An 11,328-nucleotide genomic window follows, 5' to 3' on the forward strand; every position below is an offset into this window, starting at 1 on the left:
CCATTACTCATATATATATGAGTAATGGTACAAAAAAACCATTATTCTACCTCTTTAAATAAAAATGTTATAGGTTGTTAAAAAAATATCTTATTTTTTGTTCGCTACACTCTTATAATTCTTTAAAAATATTCAATCTAAATATTCTATTGTGCGCGTGTGTCAATGATAGACTCGAAAATATTTTTTTTAATAAGAAAATTTCCGATATTGTAGAGTTTAAAATATATTAAAAATAAGAATATATATATATACAGTTTTAGCTTCGATAAATAAAAATCTGAAATAAAAAAATAAGTATTTTTTACTTTTTGTTTCTCGGAATTTTTGTTTCACGGAAAGAATTTTAAAAAATTTTAAATTTTGCTTTTGCGAAAATCCATTAAACACGTTTAAACGTGGATATTGCGTTTTTTTTTTAAAGATCGTTCTCCCTTTTTATAATTTAAAAAAGAAATTAGAAGGAGAAAAAGCTTCCTTAATCTTGCGAAATGTTATTAAAAGTGTTATTTTAAAACTTCAAATTGATCGGTTAAATCATATTTGAGTTGTCGTGGTCATTATTTTCAAAAAATAATGTTTCGAGAAAAGCGCGTATTTAAAGTCTTAATATATAAATTTTTAATGATTTACTTACAATTTGTGATCTGTATCGGCTCCATTTTTACAGCGTCATACTAATAAAAAATAAAAAAAGATTTGATTTTTAAAATGTCTAAAGTTGTAGGTATAACTCTTTAAGGGTGCGTATATTGACTAAATAAACAAATGAATAACAAACGCAAATTTTTTGCTATTAAAATTCAAATAATGTCTATGCGAGCACAACAGTCGTCAACATTTGATTCACGTACGAATCGATTCGCTCATAAGGCGGTACATTAAAGAAAGTTCAATGTAGACGGGAATACAACATATTCGCTCGTTTGCTATTATGGCGAACATATAATAAATTTTCTTCGTGTGAAGTTAAAAAAATAAAATAAACTAAAAAAACCACAATCCAATTACATACTATAATTCAAATTTATTTGCAGATTCTACAAAAATAGTGAAATTATTCTTTATATTCTTTTTTTAAATTAGTGAAGAGATCATCTCTGCATACCTTTTTATTTAAACTTGCATTACAATGAAACTTGTATTAATTAATCCAATAATGTATTACTATTATCCAATATTTTTACGTTCTTCGCACAATGATAACTGCAAATTTTAATCAAATCTAACTGAATGCGAATGTTTGAGGCAAACGCAAATGAACCGAACAAACAACAAACACGACTTCAACATTCAAACATTTATTGTTCATTCGTTACTCATTTGTACAATGTATACCTTACCACAAATTCCGGATTGTATAAGAAGAAGGAATGAAACACAAGTTGTAACGTAGAAAATTTTTAGAAGAAAGAAGTAAAAAAACGATACAAAATCTATATTTTTAAACAACTAAAATGAGGAAATGGTACAAAAGCGGATCTTAGTGCTTAATAATATTTTTATATGTGAATCTTACAATTTTCAAGTAAACTTCGTGCTGCATAATCGTCTTTAAAACGCAGTTCCAAAATGAATAATGTAATATGTAATATTACAATTATTCCAGCAAACACAAAATATAACTGCTGTATGACACAGAAATAACATAATATAACAGATGTTACACGCTATTTATGTAAGAATTATATAACTTATATTGTACATACAATATAAGTGGATTATATCATTATTTTACTGCTTTGTTATTTATATAGTATAAAAGACGAACAATAATATAATTGCAATGTCGCGTGTTACATAACAATTGCTATGTTTATATTGTATTAATATTATATACGTTGAATTACGCGGGACTCTAATTAATCTAGCAATTGGTGCGTGCATATTTTCAGTGGTGAGTTCGATCTTTTCCGCTCGTGATGCCGTGTGTTTGAATTGCTTACAAATATTTTCTGAGATCGCGACTTTTATCCACTGTAATCTTTTGTCTTTTTTACTTTAATTTTACATAGAATATTATGTAAAATTTTACGGAAAGTATTTCTACATTTAATCAAAATTGCCAACAAGCTTGAGGTTATCCTTTGTTTTGAAAACCGTTTAGCTAAATAAAGTATCCAAAGCTTAAAGTAAATGCAGCTACAGATTTGTTACAAATTCATGCACTAATATAATTGTCTTTACATAACAAACTCGTTGTATCAAACTTTTGATATTAATACTATGCGAAGTCATACTGTATCATATTGATTAAATGTCTTTTGCACATACAAATCTCAGAAAAGATCCTTGAATTAATTCTAAGCGAAATTGAACGAAACAAACTTTCGTTTAAATTCGCTTAGAATTAATCTAAAAATCTTTTTTGGGATTTGTATGTACAAAAGATAAATCTTAAGTTAAAATTACAATGATACTAACAATATCATTACAGTAATGTAACGCAGCAAATTACATGTTACATTTATATTGTGTAACTGCAACATCCTGTGAGTGGGAAATAACAACTAACGTGAATGTTGTATATAACGTAAGCGTTATATTTTCTGTTACATTCTAATTTATGGCGATAATGTAACAGTTACGTATCTGTGTTTGCTGGGATACATATTTTTATCAATAGCAATAAATCCTTTACAGTATTTCTTAATGCTTATAGCATCATCATCGAATTAAAGATCAATTTAAAATGTGATATTATTGCAGCTTTAAGTTATGATTGCGTTCTTAAAGACCGAATGTAATCGGCGCGTAATTTACTGTAGCTAAAATTTAAAAATTAAAAATGAAAGTATTATTTACCAATCTAGTTTCGGTCATATCTGGGTTTTTCCTTTATTTATTTTTGTATTTAAATTTACATTAATGAACACATATATAACCAATTTATTCGCATTTTTATATTTTATATATTTAATATATTTGTAATTTTAATTTCTTACAAGAAATCTTGAATTGATTGATAATTCTTCGAAACGAGATTCATGCGACCGGATGTAGAGACATTGACAGCGAGTCGTACAGGAACAAAGACGCAATTAATTTACACGCCATTGGTCGACTTGGTATCTTCGTCCGAAAATCTTGTCGAGATGCTTTAACGGTACTGTATTTCCGCTCGATGAACAAAAAAAGAGATGTATCCACCTGGATTATAGGAAGAAAACGAGGAAGAAAATAGAGGAGTTGTAAAGGGTATGAGGGCAAGCGGGAAAGAAGGCGAAGAAGTTTGGATAAACTGCGCAAAGTTTTCATTAAGGATATTGGCCACCTTTTTCTTCGGCCGTCCTTTTTCGCTGGCTTTCACCGTGCCAATGAATGAAATCAAGAGCGCTCGGCCGCAGTAATTTTAATATAACAACGGAAGAGGAGAATTCCCCGACAGGAGAATCCTGCAATAATCGAATACAAGACTAATGCGTTAGCTATGATACATTTCCTTCTTATTTTCGCTATCCGAACTGTTGAATCGTCGATTATAACCAACGGACATTGGATTTAGTTGTAGTTTGCATACATGCATAAAGAATGACTCGAAAAATTGCCCGTTTTTTGGGCCCTCGATTTTTGAGTCGTAATGACACCTTATAATGAGACATTAATTATGGAGAAGTTTCACGTTGAGGTGACAATTGTTATCAGAGCTGGAGGAGGGGGAGGGATGAAATCAAAGTTTATTATGGAATTATCACAGGTCTGGGAGATCCGGTATTTTAAGGTTGTTCGCAGTTTTACGTAAATGACGCTTGTTTTGGATGTAAAGAAAATCGAGTTTTCGCGTAAAGAGACGTAATAAATAAACCCCCTCCAGCTGTGACAACAATTGTCACCTGAAACTTTTCGTGATTATGATATCTCATTATAAGATACCATTTGGCACACAATCCAGTCCCAAAATCGAAGGCTAAAAACCCCAAAAAACGGAGGGTGAAAAAAACCACCTTTTTTGGATCACTCTTTTTCTCTCTTAAACTCTCTTAATCTTTGTTACATAGTGTTACATAGGGCACCTATCTTTTTACAATTTTTCCGTATTTTTATGCATTTTATAATAGGTTTGAATAACATATTTGATATACTTTAATTATCATTAGGTAACGTTTTTGTGAATTTATATTTAGCTGATAAATTTAGATTTACAATATATTTGACATTTTATATTTTTCGTTACATTTTCGTCATTTTCAGTTCTGGATTATAATAAAAAACACTTTTTTTGTTAAAATTTCTTTGTTATTGGATCTGCCGTTTTGAATTTTCAAATTTTAACTGCAGATTTAAAATTATAAGTCTGAAAAACCTTTACATATAAAATTTTAATTATGTTTAAGCTTATACATAATTAAATTTTTTAATTTGACCATGCTGAATCTATCATTTTGACTTTTAAATTTCGACTTCAAATGCAATCAGCGACTCCAAAAACTCCCATATATTCAGCAAAATATATTCAAAAAATTTTTTGTGCAACACAGGGTTAATGAAGACTTTATCTTCATAAAAGTTTAATTGAATTTTTTTAGATTTTAATTATATTTTCCCAATTTTTAACTTCAAATCGAATATCTCTCTGTCTAAATGTGATTTCGTTAAAGAATACTGTCACATATCACAGAAACACTGAAATATATCATATTATTAAATTGGCTTGTGGGAAAGGGAAGATTTTTCATGATGAAAATGTGGCGCATTAAGTTGTTAATTATTGCCACGGTCGCGCAATAAAAGTTGAGGTAAGACGAAGCGGCGAACTTTCGCCCACTGAATTGCTAGCGTCGCCGCGCCGGCAATGCTCGAATGGCGCGATAACAATGATTTACAGCGCAATAATTATCTGTCTTGCCAGTCGTAGCTAAGTGCGGATTCTTACGTCCTTGACGAAGAGCCGACTTTTGCAGTCGATTTTCTCTTCTGTTTTTATTTTTAACCGTAGTATTTTTGTCGAAAAACTATTACATGAATTCTGATACAATAATTGCGTTCATATAGCAATTTTGGTCAAAAATTATTGCAACATCTAATAAAATTATACTTTGATAATTTGAAGTCGCGGTAACTAGCATCCATTAATTATCCGTAGATTTATTAAATTATTTTCACGGTAACACTGACGAAATTCTGTTACTCGCTAAGTAATAGCTCTTTATTAATGGCATATATGTAAAAGTTTAAAATTTAAGATAACTGAGATTAAAATTATAGTTTCATTTAACACACATCTGTCAAAGAATCTACTATCTACGAAAAAACTCGAAATTCTGAGGGAATTGTTTTTATCAGGAAAAAAAGAATTCTCTATTAAAATTTTCTATTAAGGTTTTAAAAATTTTTACTGAAATTGTCTCTTAAATAATTTTCTTCTTATTTTTCAAATATCTAGGTATTACATAAGATTTTTAGATAAATTGTATTTAGATTTTTACGCTTTGTTTTTAATTATGTTTTTTGTTTTAAAGAATTCTTTTTGTATTTAAATATTGGTGCTTTCTTTACATTTTTACAAGATTATTTTCTTACTGTATTATTCAAAAATGAAAAAATGATAATTTTCTGCAATGTAAAATGTTTATCTTATGAAAGTTCTTTCCTATTTTTCAATATTTTTTCAAATTAACATTTTAAAAATTGGTAACTATAATATTTTTTCATGATTTCATAAATGAAAGAAAAAACTAGAATGTTTAAATAATAATTAAATAATAATTAACTCATTTTTAATTTATTTGAGTAAAAATACAAACTGGCAAATTAAAAAAACTTTTTTTAAGATTTGAATAGGTAATGTATTGTTTTATTTCATTTTGCCAGATATTTTGTCAAAACATGTTTTTTCAATAAAAAAAATATCCGTTTTTCTATATAACCTGGACTTACATATTCTTGAACACAATTAACTCTAATAACTTCGACATTATCTCTTTATTACATCTTATAATTCTGAGATTAATTTAAGATTATAGTATATATTATTATGAGAATAATTTTAGATTAATTAATATATTAATAGAATTAGTATATTATATTATTATATTCTTCATTTCTTGACACAGAGCATACTCATTAATTAAATGTCCTCTCGTTCTCCAGGTACCCGTAGAACGGAGAACTCTGCCCACCGATTTGCCAGGACCATCTCGCCGGCGTCCGTTCACGAAAAGGCACTCACCGTCGGCGGAGGCGTGCTCCTCCGGGGGTAGCAGCGGCGGCGGTGGTACCGGCGGCAGCGTCGTTACCGGCACCGGTTCCGGTATGCAGACATCGTGTTCCCTACCGGAGACCCCGGTGTTCGCCAGGGGCAGCGACATCCCCAGAACGCCGCAACACGCTGGCAACCCTACGCAGTCGAGGCGACAGCCCGGTTGGTACGCACCCACCACAGCTACCGGGTGAGCATCAACACCTTCCCCTTTGTTTCGCATCCAAAAAATATTAGGAAAAAATATTCCTGATATTCGCGATTGAAATTCTCCGATTAGTCAGAGCTATTATAATTAATCGATCTTTGGAATTCTTGTAGAATTCTTACAGAATTCTCCGACTACATAAAAAGCGATTAAAAAGTAAGAACAATATACTTACAAGGGAATACATGGAAGTGTCCCCCTCCGATTTAAATGAGCTTTGGATATGTTAAAATATAGACAAAAATAAGGTACCTATTTTTTATTATTATTTTTTATACGTGTTGAGTCGCACGTTAAGGAGATGATATCCAGCCTTGAAAAAAATTGGTTTTTTTCTAAGTAAATATCGTGTAAACCGTCAAAGATATTAAAAAATGTTTTAAATAAAAGTTTTATGACTTCAAGTGCGTTTACAATAGCGTATTTTAATTTAAAAAAAAATCATTTTTCACTACCCCTCACTCATAATTTTCAAAAATCAAAATGCGCCATTGTAAAACGCACTTGAAGTCGTAAAACTTTTGTTTAAAACATTTTTTCATACCTTTGACGATTTACATGATATTTACTCAAAAGGGAAAATATCGATTTTTTTCAAGGCTGGATATCACCCTCTTAACGTGCGACTTAGCACGTATAAAAAATTGTTAGCATTTTATTTCTTTCTGTATTTTAACCAATCCAAAGCTTATTAAAATCGAAGGGGGACACTTCCGTGTGTTCCCTTGTTAGTTCCTTTGTTAAAATTGATTTGGATTCTTTTTTTTCTTTTTTTTTAGATATTCCTTACATCGAGAAAAAGTTATCAGATTTTACTGATCTCGTTGCGTCACTTTCAGCTATCGACGAAACAATCCCGGTTTGGAGCAGGCCATAATCGGCACTGAACTTCTCCGGCTGGCGGGGGGCCCGAATCGCGGATGGTATCCCACTAGGAAAGCGAACCAGCCGCGGCCGGCATCGATCGAACATCTCGAACGGCTAAACAATGCCTATGACGCGCGATTACCGAGCACCGGGGACCAGAGGAAGCCGCTGACTCTGCCTACGAACATCACACCCAACAAATACTTCGGCCAAAGTAAGCACAGCTCCGCCTCCAGCACTCGCGAGGCGCTACGGAGGGTCACTAGCTTGCTCATCAAGAAAGGTAAGCGCCGGGGATTTGCGCTGTTAGAAAGAGAAAAGCACCACGCCTGAAACGTTTGGCGTGCGCGACGTAGTTGGAAAACACGACGTCGTCGGCAACTCGAAGATATCACGGACCCTCATTTGCGTCCCAGGATGGAATTCACGGTTCCGTTTTTCCACTTTCTTTTCGGCAGTGCTATTATGAATTCAACGTACGATCAGACGCGCTTCCGATGATGCGTGTCCAGAGAGATACGCGAATGAACGCGATATACTTGAGGCTTTGAAGAAGCTATACCTATATCTTCTGATATGTTAGCAGTACTCGTAATAGTATTGCTGGTGGACCGTAGAATGTTACTTGGAACACAAATGTGGACGTGATTTTTCACAAGTATTGCTGAAAAAAAGAGATTTTGTTTAAGCGGTAAACGATAATTTTTATTAAATTTTAATTAAATTGTGTATATTTGATAGTTATGCTTATGGAACTGATTTATTCGATGATTTGTCTAAATCTTAAAAAAAAAACATCTTAAAATCAGTTTCTTTTACTCTTATTGCTTCTTTATATATATTTCTTACGTAGCAAATTCTTATTAGATCAGTATACTTTGTGATTTTATTCAAGTAATATTACTGAGAATTATAATAAGGACGTTTCAGACTAATGCAACATTTATTTATTAAATGAAATTAAGAATGAATTACAGATCAAGATCTGCGCTGTGTATTCTGTCATTTTCTTAATACATTTTATACATTTTAACATAGAAAAAATTAATATAAATATATATATATATATATATATAAAATATATATGCTACATCAATTTGATGGATCATTTCTCGCTGGGTAAATTAAATATGCATAGAAGAAGTTATTAAATGATTAAGTCATTTTGTATTACTGTATATATGTTACACTATATATACATATATATATATATATATATATATATATATAATAACATATATATAGTGTAGCATATATACAGTAATACAAAATGACTTAATCATTTAATAACTTCTTCTATGCATATTTAATTTACCCAGCGAGAAATGATCCATCAAATTAATGTCGAATTGACATAAATATGATGATTTCGACCTCTGATAATCATTTCTCACTGGGTAAAAGACATAATATATGTATATATACTTAATTAACTGTATTTAACTAATCCATTAATAATATTTGATTAATCCTTTTGTGCAATTGTCATTATCGCTTTAACAAATCACTTACGTCGTGTTTCCTAAAAATTTCGCTATTTGAAAGTCCGTAATCTTTGATAAGTAATCTGCGAAAAAATTTTCTGACTTGTATCGTGTGTGACCTTTCGTGGCATTTGAGTGCCACTAATTTAATACTTTCTCGTTCTTTAATGTCTTGGAATGCTTGCTTTTAAGTAATTTACTGTTGTTATATATAATTATAAAGAAATTAATTTATGTTTATTCACATCCTTAGTGAAAAAAATTTTTATAGTATATATATCTTATAAATATTTTTAAAAACTCTTTCCTAAAAATTCCCTTTAAATTTATGAATTTATTTATGAAAATTTCTGAAAAATATCTTAAATTTTTTCAGATTTTATAAATTTTTTCTTCAGAAATTATAAAATGACAAATTTTAGAATATTTCAGAATTTACATTATTTATGAAGATTTTTAGAAAAGATATGAACTTCCTCAGCACAGCTTTCGAAAACAATTTCATACTTAAAAAATTGAGAAATTTCTACAAAATATTATAAAATTATATAAACAGTCTGAAATTTATATAAAAATTCTGAAAAATTATATGTAGAATTCTAAGAAATATTTTCACCAAGGATGTTAATTAATGTCAATGTGTACTTGATGTCCCAATATTCCTCTTGTACATAGCATCAATGATAAACTTATAGGAATACTTAGTTAAAATATGTATCATCACGTACACTTTTCATTATTGATTGAAACACATTTATCTCGTTATTTATCACACAGTAATTGAAAATTTTTAAACAATTTTTCCATTAACTCGCGCCTCACTTTTTCCTTCTTTTATGCCATGTTTTCAAATATACATATATCTAATAATTTTTCTTTCATAGATGTTTCTTTATCTATTGCATGTAACATTTCTGCAATCTTTAATCTTTCCCGTAAATTATAATCTTTGCAGTATATCATTTAATATAATTTAATATCATTTAATATAATCTGGATCGTTATAATTGATTAATTTATTACTTCTTGTAATTTAGAAATTAACTGCATGTTTAACATGTAGTTAAATACAAGAATGTTATAGAATTGTATGTAGAATTGTATTATTATTAACAATATTTATTAACAATTATATTTACTCACTACTACTAAATATTAAATATATGCATAATTAAATGACGCGAATTGCATCTTTAGAATATAGTAGTTTTTTAGATATTTATTTATATAAAAATATGTATGAACACATACATTTTAAACTGTTTACGAGAAAGATAATTACCGACTGTTGATTCTTATCAATCATCGATATAACTCCATCCATTTATACATTATTCCATATCTTGAAATTTCAGTTTCTACTTTCTTCGACATAAGGCTAATATTTCATTTATTGTATTGTCTCTAGAAGCAATTAATCGTAACCGTTTTGTCCAAGACCGTATATTCGTGGGCAATAATACCTTTTCGTTTGAAGTTAGCTGCGTTCAGGCAAACGCATTGCGTATTTATACAGTGATTGTAACTGTTAAATCCAATATAATTATATTGCTCAGACATTATAACGATTATTTAAATATGATGTCTTTGCCTAGAACGCAAGTAACTTTAAGCGAAAAGACGTTATAAGACGAACGTCCGCTAATGTATATACATACAGAAAGCGGCCTTCCACTTGAAGTGGAAATGCCTTCCCACTCGAAGTTGATTGCGTTTCAGACGCATCATATAGATATTCGTAGTTATGACTGTTGAATTCGAGCAATATAATTGGACTTAACAGTCATGATGTATGTATAATAAACACCTGAGATGCGTCTGCCTGAAGTATAGCTAACTACCTTGATATTCAAGGATAATGCTGCTTTCCGGCAAATTTTTCAAGTATATTGATTGGCTACAAGCTAGAGAATTTATGAGAACTTCTCTAGCCTGGGTTAGAGTCCTAGATTATCAGAGAAGCGCGACCGGTGTTACGAGTCCTAATTGGCTAGCAAATGGCCAATCATAAGATTGATTTATCGGTATTAAAAATGCCTGCCGAATGAGTCAATCTTATGATTGGCTATTCGACGCCATTTTTAATATTTTCTAGTACATTTCCTATACTGCCATAAGGGGTGCGTTCCAAAATCTAACCTTAGTTACTGTAGGTCATTCCAAAATCATTATGGTCGGTTTATGGTCGACTTGTAATAGCGTTCCAAAATGGTTGTTTAGTCGACCATAGGGTTAACTTTTATGACCTCTCAAAATCAAGAGGTTGTGAAGGTAAACCCAAGATAAAGCATGGGGGAAAAGCAAGAGTCTAGTGTAATGGCTGTCATATAACTTAAGATAACCCAAGATAAATTTTACAAAGACATATATTTCCAAGTCGGAGTAGTCTTCTTGCAAAACGTAGATGGCGGTTTTTATTACACCGTACGAGGCTAATTGTTGACGGATCAGTATTGCGAAAAGAGCGTCGCCATAATCTGGCTGTTGCTCACCACAGCAAGGTGTGATTCTTTATTCCATTAATTTTATCAGACTTTATTATATCTAATAATTTTGCGGATTATCAGTAT

The 11,328-nt window shown here is 30.7% G+C and overlaps 1 protein-coding gene across 1 annotated transcript in view; it reads left to right on the forward strand.

Annotated features, from left to right (window-relative positions):
• The window catches only part of LOC105452919, a 257,036-nt gene that overhangs the window by 203,839 nt on the left and 41,869 nt on the right, over nt 1-11,328 (forward strand). The window contains exons 12-14 of the mRNA XM_011694476.1: nt 6,091-6,389; nt 7,247-7,594; nt 7,861-7,865. Of these exons, the coding sequence (XP_011692778.1) occupies nt 6,091-6,389; nt 7,247-7,594; nt 7,861-7,865 (652 nt within the window). The remainder of the gene's footprint in view (nt 1-6,090; nt 6,390-7,246; nt 7,595-7,860; nt 7,866-11,328) is intronic.

The sequence above is a fragment of the Wasmannia auropunctata genome, unplaced genomic scaffold, assembly GCF_000956235.1.
Source record: "Wasmannia auropunctata unplaced genomic scaffold, wasmannia.A_1.0 LD336025.1, whole genome shotgun sequence".
Taxonomy (NCBI): domain Eukaryota; kingdom Metazoa; phylum Arthropoda; class Insecta; order Hymenoptera; family Formicidae; genus Wasmannia; species Wasmannia auropunctata.